Source organism: Anopheles coustani, chromosome 3 (assembly GCF_943734705.1).
Source record: "Anopheles coustani chromosome 3, idAnoCousDA_361_x.2, whole genome shotgun sequence".
NCBI classification, from domain to species: domain Eukaryota; kingdom Metazoa; phylum Arthropoda; class Insecta; order Diptera; family Culicidae; genus Anopheles; species Anopheles coustani.
In genome coordinates, this window is record NC_071288.1 from 76508164 (window position 1) to 76526493 (window position 18330).

At 43.6% G+C, this 18330-nt stretch overlaps 1 protein-coding gene across 1 annotated transcript in view; it reads right to left on the reverse strand.

Annotated features, from left to right (window-relative positions):
* Positions 1-18330, reverse strand: part of LOC131259524 (uncharacterized) — a 39899-nt gene that overhangs the window by 780 nt on the left and 20789 nt on the right. The window contains exons 2-7 of the mRNA XM_058261030.1: positions 3299-3596; positions 2511-3229; positions 1344-1476; positions 1049-1273; positions 785-965; positions 468-722 (exon numbers count right to left, since the gene is read on the reverse strand). Coding sequence (XP_058117013.1) covers positions 468-722; positions 785-965; positions 1049-1273; positions 1344-1476; positions 2511-3229; positions 3299-3596 — 1811 coding nt within the window. The remainder of the gene's footprint in view (positions 1-467; positions 723-784; positions 966-1048; positions 1274-1343; positions 1477-2510; positions 3230-3298; positions 3597-18330) is intronic.

Consider the following 18330-nt stretch of genomic DNA (forward strand, 5'->3'; position numbering starts at 1 on the left):
TTTTTTTCTAGAGCTAGCAGAAGATTCCGGAGCGAGCTAAGGTGGATGGCTACAGTGAAATGCGTCTCGCGTCGAAGTACTCCGAGGATCGGTCATCCAAGTCTACAGCTGTTTATGTTCAGTCCTTACCAGATAGTCTCCGTCCACTTTGGGTCACCGTCACCATAGAAACCATTCTCTGTCTACAGCGTCTATTAATTGAGCGTCACAATGATCAAGTTCTTTACCACAGTTCTACTTCCCCTGTCCATGATGACCTTGGGCTCCAGCTGGATGCCTCGATCGTCATACTACGTACCCTTTGAGAACTCACGTCCAGAGTCAGTCCTGCCCTTACCCTTACTGTTCTCTACTTCCACTCCGGTTGGTCACGATCTCTTGTGTGTAGTTTGTTTAAGTGCATGGCGTGCGTGCGTGCGTTCACTGTGCTACGGCTACGCTATACCCTCTTCCCTTTCGCTTCTTACCCATTCGGACTGTTCGGGACCTGTACTTGCACGAACGGATACTCCCGCTGGCTACCGTAGGCCGATGGGTAGGTCGTTGGCTCGTCGTAGTAGCAATCTAGCTCATCCGACGCATCGGGACAATCCTCGTATTGGTCGCAGCGCCACTTGTCCGGAATGCACTTATCGTTTGACATGCACCGATACTCGTCCCGCTCACACTGCTTGCAGTCCGACTCGTCCTCGCCACCCTGGCAGTCCTTGATGTTGTCGCATCTGAAGCGGAATATGAAATTCTTTAGTAGAACCCCAACAGGGTGCTGCCCTTCTTCACATACTTCCATTGTAGCGGGATACAGCTTTTATCGGCACACCGGAACTCATTCGCGTAGCACTGACCGAGCCGGGTCGGGTCCTCGCAGACGTTCCGATCGTCCGAGTCCGGATAGCTATCGCAGTCGAAGGTCGCCGTTAAAGCTTCCGAGCTGGCGATAATGTGGGCGCAGGGTTCCAAAATAGCTGGAAAGAACAGAAAACCCAAGTTAACAGCAAGAATCGGTGGGGAAGTTTTTGGGAAAACCATTTCGCGAATTGTCACTTACACTTGCAGATTCGCTTGCACGGTGTCAGCGTTCCCATGCGGGTCGGGCGACACTCTGGTTCGAGCACGAGGCACACAAACTCCGCCACCCGGACCGAGCACTTCGAGTTGATCAGATACTGGAAGTGGTCGTACTCGAGACGTGATAGCTGCCGGTTGTTCGAGACCGTCAAGTCGTACGGCAGAACTCCGCGGCAGAGCGGTAGTGAAGTGGACTGACATATGCCTACGATAAGATACATTTCAGCAACAATTCTGTTAGTTTGGAAACAAATTATGAATTAATACAAACATACCTTCTTCGGAAATATTGAATCGTTTCAACCCTTCCGTCGTGATTTCAAAACGGGACAGAATGGGTAGCGTCGGGGAAACCTTCGTCCGGTAGAGGCTCGAATCAGTCGTAGCCGAAGGGATTGTTATATTTTTCTATGTGTTTTCGTAGAGTAAGTGGAATAAAATATTATCATTAGTGTTAAGATCGTGCCATTTAAACGTATAAAAAGAAACTTCTTTTGACCAAAGCATTAACCATGCGATAAGCAAATGCAAGACACCAAAAAGATCATTCCGAGCCCAATTAAACACAGTTTTACACATGTGAAATTGTTCACCGATTGGTGAGCATAGTGCACATCAATTTAAAAAAACCTTATTGAAGAAATGTTTTAAAACAGTTTACAAGATCTCACGCATGCATTTATACAAGTGTGGCATGTGTGTTTCCATAGTATTTTATCAGACAGACGTTGTTTTGGTATGCTTTCTTCTCTGAACCGTGCAATCAATTAGAAGAAAATGTGTTTATAATGTGCAAACGTTAATAACACATTCTTGGCGTAGAACAAACAAACACAAAAAACCGGAATCGGTGAAACTATCTGTTTCTAATTTTAATGGGATTGGATTTTATAAGATAAACGCACCAAGATTTGCAAAACATGTACCAGTCGTTGTTTTTTGTAATTGTGAAATATAATTTTGACCCGATTATCTTATTGTGAAATGTGGTACCACCCAGTCCAGACCTTAATTAGAACGTTAAACCTCAAAGGTCAATAAAAGTGCAATCTTTTTCAATCGGAACAATCCTTCAATAATTAAATTTTAAATATTCACAACAGTCTTCAACATTATCTTTTATCATATAAAAAGCCAAAACTTTGAAATACCAACAATTTTTACTAGTTTGTTGTTGTCCGAATATGAAATGCATTTTGAATTTAAACTTTAAACATCGATTACACTTGTTTTTTGTTTCTCATTACGACAGTATACATATCTATACTTTCGATACATATGTCCATGTTTTAAAGTGTTATAATTGAATGCTTCGAAGGAAAGTTGATAGGAGAAAGATTGCAAACAAACATAAAACGCTGTAAGTAGTAACGAAACTTCCCGAACAAAGAGAAAGACATAGAAAGAGAGAAAGAAAACGAGGAAAATGGTGTTCAATTCACTTGTCTCAGCTGTTCCAGTTGCATCAGCTGTTCGTTTAGGCGACGCAACAGCCGCTCGTCCTCCTCGATCGGGACGCCAAAATTGTTCTGATGGCCGGAGGTGAAGCCCCGCACCTCCGGCCCGCGCGCCACGTTGCCCCGGAGCCCCACCTGAATCGCGGCCGGTGCCGGTTCGTACGCCCGCGTCGTGCCCTCCTTCGCCCGGCTCTCGCCATCGTCCGCATCGAGAAAGTCGTCATCGTCGAAGACGACCCGCGCCTTGGTGTAGTCCTTCAGCGAGATTGTGCTGGTCTTCCGGATCGGCGCATCGGTCACTTTCACCACCAGCGCCGGTATCTCCTCGCTGGCGCTTTCCGTTCGTTTCCGCTGCTCATCGGTTGCTCCGGTGGAGCTCGTCTTGGTGGTGGTGGTTGTCGGCCAACCGGACGACGTCCCGATGTCATGCTGCTCTAGGTGGTTGTCCCGTTCGTACGAGGGCTTCCGGGAGTGCGGTCCAAACACGGCCAGCAGATCGTTGTCGAGTCCGAACGAGAACTTACTGTCCGCGGTGCGACCGGACCCTTGGGTGTCCTTCGGTTTGGGTTCCTTCGTCGAGCCGCCCGGGAAACGGTGGTCGTGCAGATCGTTCGCGCTGGTAAAGTCGTTGAAGTCGATCGAAAGGTTCTCGTCCACCTCGTAGCCATCCTCACCCAACAACCCGCTGCTCATAATATCCCGATCTGCAAGCGATAGGCAAACGAACCATTAGCCATTCGAGAGAATCAAGCTTCCGCTTACGACACACTTACCGACAACGAGGAAGTAAACGACCAGCCCAAGCAGCCCGCAGATAAGCAGCAGCCCGAGTGGCCATTTGATGTAGCGCCAGATCACTTTGAGTACCTTGTAGGGCAAGGATCGTTGGGTGGTTGGCCGGAAAAAGGAACTGCTGGAGGATGAAGCTGAGAGGGGCGTCTGCGAGCCGGCCTTCCAGAAGTTGAATCCTTGCCGGTTGTGCCCACTGCTGCCGAGGGAGGTGGGTGTGGGTGACGAGGGCAGGGTGTGAGAGTCTGTGGAGGCTGCGGTGTAACCACTGTACGGTGTGCCCTGGAAAGAAGTTGTTGGAAAATGTAATAAATACAATGTTTTGTTGGTATTTCTCAGGAAATCAAGAAATGCATTTAATATGAGAAGGCTTCGTAGAACTTCTTAGAGAGAAGAAAACTGGACATCCTTAAATATTTCTTCCGAGCGATGAACTAGCGATCAAACTTCCGTGCATCGCCTATTGCATACTTTTCGGCGTAAAATAAAAATGGAAGATGTAACAGATTTACTCTCAATAGACCGTTTGGTTTTCTAAAACATTTTGAGAGTATTATTACTCCACAAACGGTGACTGCAATTTTCACTTACTGTTCCGTCTTTGGTCGTGATCGTGAAAGTTTGTTCCGCTCGAAAAATTTACCCTTTGGAGGGACTTAATTTAATGTGGAGAAAATGGGATTCGAAATTCAATTCTATTCCACGACCACAGAAACCCCGATTTGCTCTAACGAGTCCCTAAGACATGTGGTTTGGTGATCGGTAATACATGCGATTCAAGTTCATTTCCTTTCGATATTTTTCTCTTTTTTTTTAATCAGTCATATAGAAATTCGTTGAATTAATCTAAGTTTAATTTTGAATTTCTTCTTCAATAACTTTGCAATAAAATATGCTTCGTATGTAAGAAAGTAGATACATGCCACCCAATTACAGCGATTAGTATATGTTTCTTGCATTTATCTATACATCCATGTAACTAAGTTCACGTATCGAAATAAATCAAACCGGCAATGATGCTTCCATTTCGAAGCACTGGCGGGAGATCAGCAGGATGTAACGACTTATAACTCGAACAGGGAAATGTGGAGCGAAGAAGTCATAACACGTGATATGTATGTATACCTTACTCTTATTACATCACCACTGTTCGTGGCAGGAAAAGAGCCTCAGACCACGATGCAGTGCATTGCGGAGCGGCATAGCTGAAGAGCCCTTTCGCTGTCAATTGCGCATGGCACATCCGGCATCGTGCGGCATCCGACGCAGACCGGATCGTGTGAAGCTTTTACGACGATATGTTATCAGTACGGGAACATTGATCGCCGACTCGATGCGGAACGAAAATGTGTGCAAACCAGTATGGGATATGTTTTAAAAATATCAACGCTCCATGTGGTGGAGTTGCACTGTTTTGAAGTAAGTAAACATATAAAAGTTTCGAAATTCACACACTTTACTTTTCCATTTAACACGTTTGAAACATGTAGAAAAGTATTGGACAATTACCTTTTTTTCATTCTCATTTTTTTTTAAATTTAAATTGATTTAAAAAAACGCTTTTCACGTGATAAATGAGAAAAAAATATAGATAAATGGACAATAAAAGATCTAAATAAAGAACCTTCGATGGATGGATGTCAAGTATAAAAATTCACAGAAAAAAGAAGTTCAGCCTAAAGCAGCTTTGCCACTGAAACAAGATAACTAATAGTATTGCCATACATTGCCAACCAACCGATCGATTACCTCACCGAGCATCACGACGATCGGATCGGGGTGGCGGAAACACACCATCGATCAGTCCGCAGCTCAGAAGAGATTAATCCACCATAATGAATTGATTTGTCGCAAGAAATGGCACGAGGAAGACGGGCATCGCGCCGGAAAAAGGGAAAGAGACACCCGAGTTGACAGAAAAGGCGGCCTCGTGAGTGGCCTTCACAGCGGCTTATCCTGCGACGTCGGCAAGAAGTGGCCGGGAGTAGTGAACGAGTGGTGGAACTGAGGGGGTAGAGGACTAATGATTCTATTTCATCGGTCCGAAGGCAGCTGTTAATTGACTGTCGTTTGAGGCAACACGCCGCAACAATCCGGGATCGGGAACCGAAAAAGGTGGGCCAGGCGCGTGCTCAATCGTGATAGCCGTTCCCGAGACACACATACAGACGGCCCGAAGGAAGCGGAGGAAGTACAAAATTGACTCCATTTCTCCATCTCGGGTGACGGGCAAGTGGTGCGCTTTGGTTCGGACACCGACCACAAGGGCGAAAAAAACAACCGGGAAACCGTGGCCGCATCCGAGGCCATCGAGCGGCGACCTGCAAATGTTGGACGCTTCTAATCTAATCAGCCTAATCGCATCGCATTACGGGTAATGTATTTGCATTAATCGTCGTCCCGTGCTTCTCGGGTCGGGACGAGTTTGTCATTTCGGTGTTACCACTTCGGACGATACTTCCTGAGGGCGATGGTCCACACGAGGATTGGATTTGTTAGATTGTGCTCTTCATTTTCTTACTTTTTAATAAACTTTTTCATTTCGTTAACTGGGTTCTTTTTCGATCATTTGATTTCAGGACCGTGTCGTTTATTTACAGATTTTTACATGGGTTGTAATAGAAATTACAACTCTGATAATTGTGGATCCTTTTTTTCTATTTTAAGTATACAACTATTATAAAAATGTTAAAAACGCGTCTAAAACAAAGAACAAATGCTTCTTTGGAGGTCTAAACACATTGAAGAGATATTTGATAGTAGACAGATTGTTATCAATGCAAACAAGTATTCTAATTAGTTTCTCAAGCAAATTGAGCAAATAAACTCAAAAGCCAGTAACTTAGAAGTAATGGAACATAGTGAGAAAATATGAAATCCTTTTCATATTATGTCCGTCACAGCATTATCCAAAGGCCCACTGTGCGCATGAACGTTACGTCCGGACGCAGAACGTCACCGGTATCAAACGCCGGTCCGTCTGGCAACAACTGGAGACGATGGCAAATAAACGACGTCTTGCGGCAATACCCTCGCCTCCTCGAGTTCGATTGAGTAACGAGAGTGGTAAAAGCCACTCTTCCAGGAAGGCGTTCAGTACTGGCTAGCCATCATCGTACGTGTACCATCATCCCGGACCGGGACATACATTTCCCATGCCAGTGCTCCTCTTTCACTTTCGCGCCGCTGGACAAACGAGGAAATGGTAAATGTATCGCGAGATGGTTCTGATCGATCGTTACCAATTACAAAACCCACGGCATGCTCCGGATATCGTTTCTAACGATTCGCCATCAAAACTCGGGGACGGCGCGGGAAATTGAACGTGTCATTATCATGCAATCTATTGAGCGTGAAAATACTTGCAGCATTTTTCAAATTGATTTGTTTCTTGTGTCGTGCAGCGATGTGTAATTTGTTTGTTGATGTTATTTTACAGTGATTTGTTTGAAGGTGTTAAGATGTTCCATTCAATTCAATAATGGGTTTTGTAGAAACATTGTATATTAAAGAACAAGTTTTTTGAAAAATAGTATATTCATATTTTTCGTACAATTTTTCTTCTTCCACGCGAGTTCTAACATTTGGTTTTATATAAATCTTTTTAGACAAAATTTCGAGGACAAATTGTAACTGCTCAAAATGTAAAGTAGATCAACTATTTCTCGAATATAGCTTCTTGAATATAGTCTTGTTTTTACAATTTTATTTTTGTTTAAAAAGATTTCGGGAATAGCGAGTCTAATGAGCTTTCTAAATTACATTACAATTTACAAATGATTGTTGGTATTTATTGAAGTGCAATAATATTTAAATAAATAACAATACGAAAAACAACTTTTCCCTTAACTTTTTAGTATAAGATGTTGAGAAACGGGTTATTTATAAAAGCTTAAATTTAGAAATCCATTATGTACTTTCTAAAGTTTGTTTGTTGGAAAAAATTCATAGATAGAAATAAGATTCAGTTTTCAACAATTATTCGTCAAGTCTAATTGTTGATCGAGAATAGAAAACCCACAAACTCGACTCAAAAAATAGAATAATAGAAAAATAGTAAAAAATGTTATTGTTGCTTGAAGTAGAGCATATTTTAAAGACAATTTGCAATTTGCCATTTATCATTATTTTCTGAGATAATCATGCATACTAGCACACATTTAAATATAACATTAGTCATAATAACTTATCGCCAAAGAAAACAATCTACCGTTCGGGTGAGGGAAGGATCCACTCAAAACGCGAGCACAATTTAGATTGACCCTGAAGTCGCCCCCCCCCCCCCCCCCCCCCCCCCCCTCAACTCCCTCTGGCCTTCCCTGCGCGGAAACATAATAGCCGATGATGGTGCACATTACTCTGCGGACTGTCGTTCAGGTTCGGGCAAGCCCCTTCTGCCCGGACTCTATAGATCATCCCTCCCTCCTGCCGAGTCGGTGGCGCCTTGCGGAGCAGATATGCAGCACCCCTATGGCTATGGATGGGATCGTCGCCGTGAGGATCACCATATACCGGTCGCCGATCTAGGTTCACCTGTTGGCCCGAGGCCGGTCGAAACGCGGAACCGCGCACCGAACACTCCTTTCGTTGCCTTTCGCTGTGGATCGGTTTAATTAATGTGTATGCAGTGGAAGAACGGCTGCGTCTAAGACGGTTGCGCTTGCGCACCCCTGATTTCCGCGCGCGAAAATCACTCTCATCAATCACCCGTGCACCGGCACGAGGTGGTTTGTTTGTGTGTGGGTTTTGTGTGCTGCCTTGCGAAAGTTGCAAAACCGGATGAGCCACCCTTGAGGAGGCTCGGTGGAAGATCGAGCGTCGAGCGGGTAATAAATAGATTGTAGGAGATTCTGCGATGCACCAATGCACAATGCAATGGAACGCGGTGTGGATGAAGGGGCTGACCCTGTAGGGGGGCAAAGAGGCATCAAATGCAAAGTGGAATGTGGTCGCTCGATGGGACCCTCCGTTGCCTTTTAAGGGACACAGGCCCGTCTGCACAACAACTATTAACCCTTCCAGAACGTCACCGTTAACCTTGATACCTCGTTTTTAAAACCTTGCTACAAAGAATCTTATATTGATATTGAAGATTATAGACTACTATAAATAAATTTATATAAACAATAGCAAAATCAATCAGCATGCTCATTAGCCTTCGAAAGCAGAACAGAAACGAATACGCCGAAACGTATGATTAGCTCCGATTGGTAAAGGATCAATAATTGACTGCATGGAAATTCGGTCCACGACTCGTGTGATTTCGATGCCCTTGGCTTAGTTAGAACGCAACGTAGAAGATCTCCTCGACCTGAAGAGAAGCATTTTTGTCTCATACGCCGTACTATAGGTAATTGGTTTTACTGTTAATTATCCTTGATTCAGAAATGTTTGTTTCTTTTTGATCGCACTTTTTAAGCTTGAAGAAAATGTTTAAATTTGTGCCGTTATTCATTGTCTAGAAGTACTGTAAAAAAATGAACTATATATTCTTTGTTTTTTTATTGCGTTGATGTTTTCTTAATTCATTTAAATTTTTATGATTACATTCTCAAACAGGAATTATTGCATAGTAAGATTTGATTAATATTTTTTACACTTCAAAGATAATGTTACAAGAATTAATTATAACATATTTTGAAATACCATCGTCACTCATGGTTGAATCCCAGGATCTTAAAATTCTTGAAAATAGACGTAATAAAGTTCTCGACCTGAATATTTATGTTTCCGCCGCAAACAAAAACTCTTTCACTTTTCACTTATAGTGAACACAGAATGATAAAAATCTAATTAAATTTTTATTGACTTGTGTAGTAACCATGTGACAAAAATATAAAGAAATTGTAAAAACAGTAAAATAAACACTATAACTTTAAAAAGGGCATGTGAAGCTATTGAACACGGTGTTAATAATTTCATAGTTATTGCGTGCCGGAAGGTTGAAATCAAAATGAGATCTATCGAACAGTCCCTATTATGAGGTAATATCTGGGGTGGGAATGGATACATGGTTCGATTGTTTTTGAATCTTTCGAGAGGTTTTTTTTTTCTGTGTCACCTCAGACGAATCGATGTATCGACTCCTTCAATGCGTTGCAGCAATACGTTACCATTTAAATTCCATTGCGTCGTGTACATCACCGCCCGACGTTCGACGCTCGAACTCGTGTGGATGATCGATAATTAGATTTTCGAAAGGTAGTGACCGAGTTCGCAGAACTCAGCGCCAGCAATTGTCATACTGTTGGCTTTTCCTCTACCAAAACCGAAAGTACGTGACCTTTGCCTTTCGAATTTGGTGTGATGGATTTTTTTCTCCTGCGAGCGTGCGCGCGCATACCGCTCTTCCATTGGCAGCAAGTTTGAAAAATTGCTTCGTGTCGATTTTTATCTGAAGAACAAACGCTCGCGCGACGGTGGTTCGGAAAAGATGCGAACGGCGAATTAAGCATCGCGGTGAGTAAGAAATGAGATGGGATGAGACTGTTCATCACTCGAAAAACACAGCCGGCGAACCAAATAAGGCGCAAACGTGCGTGTTCGGTTTCGTTTCGCGCTTGCTTCGACGACGAGGAGGCCCTTGGAGCACTTCCTTTTCTCATGGTAAATCCAATTGTCGACGTGCGACCTGAATTCTGCCCGCCTGATCGGTCGACCATTCGATCGGAAAGCTTGATCATCCTAGATCATCAGAGATGCCAACGGCCGACGCAGAGGACGACGCTCTTGACGCTCCCAGGTGACCCAATTGTGTTCGGTCGGCCATCCCACGGCGAGGAAGTGTGGAGACCCGAGATGGTAGATGGAACACAATAACACGCAAAGAGCAAACTCCTCCTGCTTCGAGGCCACGAGAGGCGCAGCAAGCGCCACTTCTTCGAACCGGGAGATCCTTGGATCTATGGGAGCGCCGATCCGACGCCGATCACTCTTCAGCTTGGCTCTCGTGCCGATCCCTAATTAGTGTTTTGCGCGCGCCGACCGTCTGCGGTGTGTGACATCGTTTCCTGTCGGTACTGGGTCGCCTAATTGCGGCGAGATCGTCCGATTTGTAGCCTATTTCATGTTATGTCACTCCAAACACTCCTCCGGAACTTGATTCATTTCCTTTCCTATTGACGCAGAAACTCAGGTCCAGGAAGGTCAGCGAAGAATTGAAGTGCCCTAACGTTGGGGATGGAAGGACATGCTTGGCGCTATCTGACAGCTGCGGATCTGCGCAGGGAAGTGAATCAGCACAGGTGGATACTTGACACCAATATCGCAAGGAAATAGGGAATTCCATCTGAATCTTTGCGTTTACAAGGAAATAAGAGCACGGTACTACTTGGACAGTGGTACGTCCCCTGCGCGTTTATCGACGATCGGATTGGGCCATCGAACTAACCCTCAGTAATCACTCCGAAACCCCGACCACTCCGAACCTTCAACGCGGGGATCGTTCGTAGGAACTACAGTAAATTATTAACTCCATCGCTGACAGTTCATTAACAGGTAGCGCGCGAGCGAGGGCCTCTTAAATCACAGGCAATCGCAGTTCCACACCTTCGCGGCGATATAGCGGCGGCTAGGGTTTCTTTGAACTTCACCTGCACCACGAGTAGGGCGAGTAATCGTCATCGGAAAGTTGCGTTAGCGCGTGCTCTATCCCTGAACCTCGTAGCGTAAGACATATGAGTAGTAGCTCAACCGCGAAATGTGCGAACGGTGACTTGCCTACAAAAGAGATATTGACAGCTCTAAAGCGTCTCGACGAATAGCGCTTCGGTGGTGATTGTTTCAGTAGATGCGATTTTTTCTCCTCCTCTGCGTTTTCCACTTCAATTATTGTTGTACCGTACCATATGTTGGATTCAATACACATACTTTAGCCGCTTTGTTGTACTTCACTGAGCCATGAGTTCGGCACAATATCGAAGTTACTAACAGGCGTCGAGCTTCCTACTTGACCCAGCCTTTCTTCGTTTGCAGAACTTACCGGTGCTGGTTTGAGGTGTGGAGGAATCATTCACTCCCCAGCAATGCGTTAAATCCGCACATTCCACGTCGGAAGGTTAGAGCTAAAGACAAATCCGCATGCTAACGGGGGCGTTGCGTTGCGGGATGAAATACGCGTGTGACTACATCGCACGCCGAGGAGCGATATGGGTGCAGCAATAGAAACAAAATGGAATGCTTTTGTTACGTTTACAGCCTTACAAATACCGCTCGAGAGCGAGTTCTTCAGACGGTGTTGAGGGTGATTGTGGCTAAGATTTATAACGCTGTTGACCGTCGCTTTTTTTGTGATGTCGATGTTCTTCTCAGTCACCATTGTTGGTATAGCAGTAGGTTCATTTTGTAATTAAACCGGAGTGTGAGCCGGAGTTGTTTTTTGGTTTGGATCTCGCGTCCATGTTTCTCGATCTCTGTAAGTTAGAGGTCGGCCTCGCAAAAATTACCTCCAAATCTTCAATCGTTTTTGAATAACTTTCAAGAGTGTTAAAATACGATTCCTTGCCCTCAATTTGGCACAATTAACACACATGTATTGGCCTTCGAGTTCCGCTGTTTGCGCGCCAATTTTCTTAGAGAAATTCCAGGTTTTTGTCCTCTTCGGCGCCATTTATCGAAAACCAACGTTCAAGCGAATCGATCTGAAATGTCTAGTCGGAGAAAGATGGTAACAAAGATGGAAACCTTCGCCTGTGGACCGGCCGAACGACTGAATGACATCATTGAATTCGCTGACAGATGGACATGTTTAGCGAAACGCGTAGGACACACCATTCACACCCAGGCGGGCGCAATGTCACCGCGCAAATGAAGGGTGGTACGATTTACTTAACCCTTCCAAATCATTAGTTACCGATCTCTCCCTAAAGTTGTCGAAGATTGACGAACGATAGGTGAACGGTTTAGGACGATGGTGTGTCGTTTCTTTTCCGTCCTCGCCTCCTTTCGTTTTCGCTTTGTTTTGTTACAATCAGAGGCTCGATGGTAAGTAGGTGAAAGACGTGCTTTCCATGTCCTCTCATTGAGGGGGGGAAGGAAGATCGGGCCGAGCCACCACACATCAATCGACCATTTAACGAAGTGCGAGCGAACGCTTGTCACAGCAAAAATGTCCGTTTTAATGAACCCGTTTTGCATGGCGTACCATAGAGTGTTTGTGGCCGCGTGTGTGTGTGCGCGCGCGCACATCTGATTACTTTGCATGCATTGGTTACATGCGCGGTGCTTTGTGTTTATCCCAACGATGCCGGTGTTTAGCAGATTTGCTTATGCAACTCTTATAGCCGTGCGCCTCGTCGAAATCGATGGCGAATCATGACATTTGATTAGGCAGTTCGTGTAGGGCTCGTCGAAGATGCCTACTTTACACAGAGGCGAAGAAATTCCTTCCCATTCCAAGGATTAATTGAGTCTATTCTGATGCACACGCTCAGGTGAAACGAGATGCTTGGGTGCATCTTCACAGTTTCCACCGTTCCGTAAAATGTTAAGCGAACCCTACCACGAAGTGGAACAGTCCGACATATTTAATGGCAAATCCAACGGAACACGCTGTTGTATTGTGAGCTACGTGTTTCTTCTGCACCTCTGCGCAAAAGGGTAAGGTAAAACTTGTCACGACGACGACGACGACACCAGCTCGTCGGCCGAACCCTGTTCGTTTCGTGTTGTGCCTTTCCTCGTGTCACGATGTAAATTATTGATACCGTGAAACAACGGGCAGAAGAGAAGATCTTCTTCGAAAGGGGAAACCACATTTCTTTCCACAACCTTCGCCAGCGGTTTCTTACCCACCAGGCAAACTTTGTTGCTTCAGGACTGTTAAACCGCACGAACATCAATGGAAATGTGGAATAAATGTACTAAACAAGATCAAATAGCAATTTGTGATTAAATAATGTCTATCGGAGTATAAACTCAAAAGATGGATGAGTAAATCCATCCTATTACAGTAAAAGAGAAAGGAGATCACATGAATAAAAGGGATGCAAATGCGCAAAAACCACATCATTTACTTTCGATCACTAGGACACCTGCATCGATGCCCAACACTGACGAAATGATGTTGCAAAAGTACCATCATAAAATGGAAATATCACGTACAATATTAACCCTCCATTTTCCCAACGGCCAGCACTTGATGACGTTTTGTTATTTTGCATAGCAATCGGTCCCGCAGGGCTTCATCAATTTCGTCCGAAAGAGTGCACACTGAAACATGGTTGCTAGATCTGAATAAAATTGGAAAAAAATAAAACGACAGCAGTTTGCGATAAATTTGCCCACATTTCACAGGCTTTGAGCAATTGATCTTTGATCGGCCCGTGGCGTGAGATAAAAGCACAAACGAGAGAATGTTACCCCCAGTTATGAAAGCACTCACCGGTTTTTTGACATTTTGTTAGCAATCATCCAGTTCGGGCGATCAGACACCGCCGCGTTATGACGGATGCAGGTTTTGAGATCGTTGTCGAAAGCGAAGGGTCGATTAATAGATTTGCAGTTTAGGATCCACGTTCCCGAAGCTCATTGCTGTTTGAGCAAAGCTCTGTCGAAATCTCACCATCGGGTATGCCAACAAAACGGTAGGAAACTGTTCGCAAATTCCGGTCCCATCAGAATGGATGGCATTTCTTCTACGAAGCGGTGGCTAGGGTTTCGTCGTAACCGATTGATTATAATTTTATTTGATCTTTGAGCAATCGGTGTCGAGATCGCTTGAATTCTGCCCCCAGGGAGACAACCGCCGAGAAGATGTACGATTTTATTGACCTATTTCGATCGTGACGTTCCGTTCGGTTTGCTCATCATTTCGGTGTTTATGATGCCGCTGCTGCGGGAGGTGCGACAACTGTTTGCAACGCGGCTTGACTTTTGTTTGTGTGCAAATTACCGAAAAACAGGGCTTGCAGGGGTGCAGCAAGCAGTTGCAGATCTTTACAGTTTACAGCCTCCGGAGCGTGGGAAGCGATCAATTGTGGCAATACAGTGTTCAGTTTAAGTACGCGAGTAAATGTCAAACGTCATACCTGACAGTTTCTCCATTGCTTCTCCGTCCGTCTACCACCTTTGTCTTGACAATTGCTCATCACGTTAAGTTTTAAGTGATTTTTGAAGCACCTTTTCTTCGGTTAAGGGTCCCATATTACCACCATTCGGCAGCCCATCAACTCCAATCCCCTCCTTCCCCGTTTCAATGGAAAGTGTTGGTAAATAATATAAAAAAAGTGTAATTCTTTCATCAAGCGGTCGGTGGTGATTGTGTTTTACTTGTTCCCAGCGCCATAAGCCACCGACCGAATGACACTATTATGCAAACGCTTTTCGTAGGGTTAAACAAAGCTGCCCATTTTCCCACCCACAGACCCGGTGGGTGGGGTTCTTCTTGTGTGGTCAGTGTGGGTGGCCGATGTCAAAACAACGTAAATAGTTTCACATCTGATTTTCTGGGGATTTAAATTTGTTTAAAGATTTTACCAAAAAAAAAAAAAAAAAATGCGAAAAGTAGTTTGAAAAAGTCCACGGAAGCTTTCTACGTATCGATAAGATCAGAAGACGCAGTGAAAAGCCTGAGGCTATAGCAAACAAAATCACATTTATTACTTTTTGATTGTCTCCAACTTCTCGATGAAAGTGTTTAGATGACTAAACAATGACCTTTTAAGTTGTTTTATCATATTGACAGCGGTGAAGAAAGCAAACAGGGTGCAATGTTCTCACGTCGAGTGCGATGTGAGATTTTTCCGACGCCGCTTTGTTTATTTCCCGCGGCTCAATCAAGCTTCCCGTCAACGAAGGTCGCAACAATGGTCGTTAGATTTTCGATTAAACTCGACAAAAAACGACCCACTTTGGCTCCTTCTTTTGGCCACTCAGTGTGAAGCGCCACATTTGTCCGGTGGAAGTTGGAAAAGTGTAGTGTTTTTGTTTGCAAACCCTCTGTTTAAATACTCCCCTTCTGACTCCCGATCAGGAGAACGTGGAAGGTAAAAAATCTTATACCAAATACGCTGCAAGAGCGATCGAATAAAAATGTAACTACCGTGAACGTTTATTTTTGCTCCCATCGTAGTGCCATAAAAAATGCCTTCGAGTTCCTCTACGGTTAGCATGGGTTGGCTGTTGTTGATTGATTTTATAAACCACTCTTCGGTTGGACACTTTTTTCCCCTACCATCTGCGTGTTGAACAACGATTTTACGCCTCGTACGATATCGATCTTACCGGACGGTGAAGGACGTCTTTTTCGTTTTTCTATTATATTTCGGCTGAAGAATAAGTCACCGGACGCCCGGAGGACGGTGTCCCTGAAGCATACATGACATGTGGGTGGGAAAACAGACCCTTTCCGTGGGAAATCCGCTTCCGACGATGGCCTTGTCATTAAACGCTGGGAAAAGGGTTCGGCGGGGGGTTTGCCTTCAAACTTACCTATGAGAGAAAAATGGGTGAAAGGAAAAGAAAAAGGTTGTACGTTAGAAAAGCGCAAAAGGTTAAACAAAGGACTTATTATAACTGCTGTCATTTGATCTGATCGTTAGAACGTACTCTATACATATTTACTGCAAAGATTTGTTTTTTAAATAGGCAAAATATAGACAAATTTTTAAAACAGTTGTTGCAAAACAGTTAACGATAAAGTTATTGCTAACCAAATTTAATTCGGAAACAATAGAATAAAATTTTCTTTTTTCAACTCGTGAAAATTCTGTTTTGCGTAGCAGAAAATTTTCCTGCGCCTTGAAGAAAACTTTGTCAATTGAAATTTTAAAATTTCATGCTTTCAGGACAGAACAATTCATCAACTTTATAGCCGCTGTTCTGTCGGGATTTTAGGTGGTAAGCTGATGATTAAAAACTTTATCATCATCATCATCATCATCATCCACAAAACATCCCAAATCGTTCGTAATCATGCTATGGCTACCGTTTGATTTCCATTTTCCGTTTGCTTCCATTCCATTTTCACTTCTGCTTCATGCATCATTTAAACTGTCCATTGTTGAAGCAAAGTTTCGCATTTCCGACGCGATGATACCGATGATGTTCCAATTATGATGGCTTCGTTAACACCCTCAACATCAAACATTGCACAGTTTTTGAACATTGAAATTCCCCCTCGTACCGCACCCCGTTTAGAAAAATGCTCCAGTGGAGCTGAAGCAATCGCGTGGAGTGTGGACATGGAAGCAAAAAAGTTGGTTTTCGTTGCCTGTTTGTGCTTCGACATCCGAGTCCGAGCTGGTCGGAAGGCGGAAACGATGTTTGGCCACGGTCGATTAAGTCGGAAGCTGACGAAATTGCACCGGGGCTGGCCCAGAAGGGTTCAATCGCCCTTGCCGTTCGCGCCAAGGTTGGTCGGAAAAGAAAATTTGATAATGGAAAAAGGGAAAATATTATCAAATACTAACGACTGAAGAAGGTAGCAAAATAGTAAAAAGAAACATCAAATAATAGAAATTTCTTTTAACCATTTACTCAAACTCCACGGCTTTACCAACGTAAGATGGTCATCATAATGTTGATGTTGTCGTGATTGACTAATTGCTCGACTATCGATAGCGCTTCATGCCGTTGTGTAATTATTGGGAAAAACGACTTACGATTCCTACATTTCTCCCGTTTTTCCTAATGCAACTTCACTGCATTATTGAATCGCTGTTTCATTGCATTCCAAACTGTTTTCCCTTTTTTGCTCGCAGAGAATGTTTATCGATTAATCACGACATTAAACGAAGATGAAATTGAAAGGAGGTTCCCAGCATTTGCCTCTTTATTTCTCTCTAATTCTCTTCGTTACTTTTTCGAATCGAAAAAAAAACTATTTTCCTCCATCGCTGCTACGAGAGATTCCAATGAGAGGCATCTTTACGGATGTGACGATCTTGTGAGTCGATTGTTGACAGAAACAGCGGTAATGCATCGGAACGCTTCCTCGTTTTCTTTTTCACCGACCAAATGTCATTTGTTTGCACCATGGAAAAGAAAGGACATAGAGATTTTAATTTAATTTTCCTCACCCGTCGTTTGGTAAATAGAGAAAGAAATGGCTCACCCAGCGGTCGAGGTTTGACATTCAAGTAATGATAAACAATTTGTACCAGACGGAAAGCCCGACCACTCAATTGCGGTGGTGCGATTCTTCATTCGCCAAACGACAAATTGCTTCGAGCACAACAGGAGACACATGCTGGCGATGATATTCGTCTTCATGTTTGAAATGTGAAGCACGTCCGCAGGAGCATTCGTCCATTAGGCTCACCGATGGCTCGCGATAGTGAATGGCGAAATGTCGTGCGCAATGATGCCGTCATCGATGGATAACGAAAAACGAAAAAAAAAAGAAACTACAAAAAGGAAAAAGTTGTGGAAAAGCGGCAAAGCGCAGGAGGAAAAATTATTGCGCGTAATCGGCGCACGCTCCCGGGAATCGATCAACGCGGTAAAATGGTAAACCACCGAGACCGATGACAACGCAGTCTGGCGGCGAGGGTTTTTCATCGTCCCGACGTCTCATTGTGCTGACGGAGAAAGACAAAAATGTAACGCGTGAAAGTAAAAGTGAAGATGCGCACCACATAATTGCACGCCCGGCGCCAGACGGTTGGTTGATTGAAAGGAAAGAAAAAACTATTCCTCGTTCAGATATTTTTATCTAGTTTTTATATATATAACAATTAATAAACTATTTCTTAGTTATTGTAAAACTTTTTATTATTTTTTTCGTTCTCTTGATAAATCAAACATACGAAAGAGAGAGTTAGTGTGACCAAATGAATCTTCATATTTTTATCTTCATAATATTGTGAAATTATACCTTTTTTCTTAAATTCTTGAATTTTGTTAAAATTCATTGTCAATAAGATAGAGAATAATATTTTTGGATCTAAAAATATGAAAGGTTTGACTTTTTATATATTTCATATGCTAAACAGCATGGTGAAGATGATATCGAGGATTTCTTGAGGAATCGATTGCTGAACTATGGTCAAGTTTTTTTTGGTTCATAAAAGTCCAT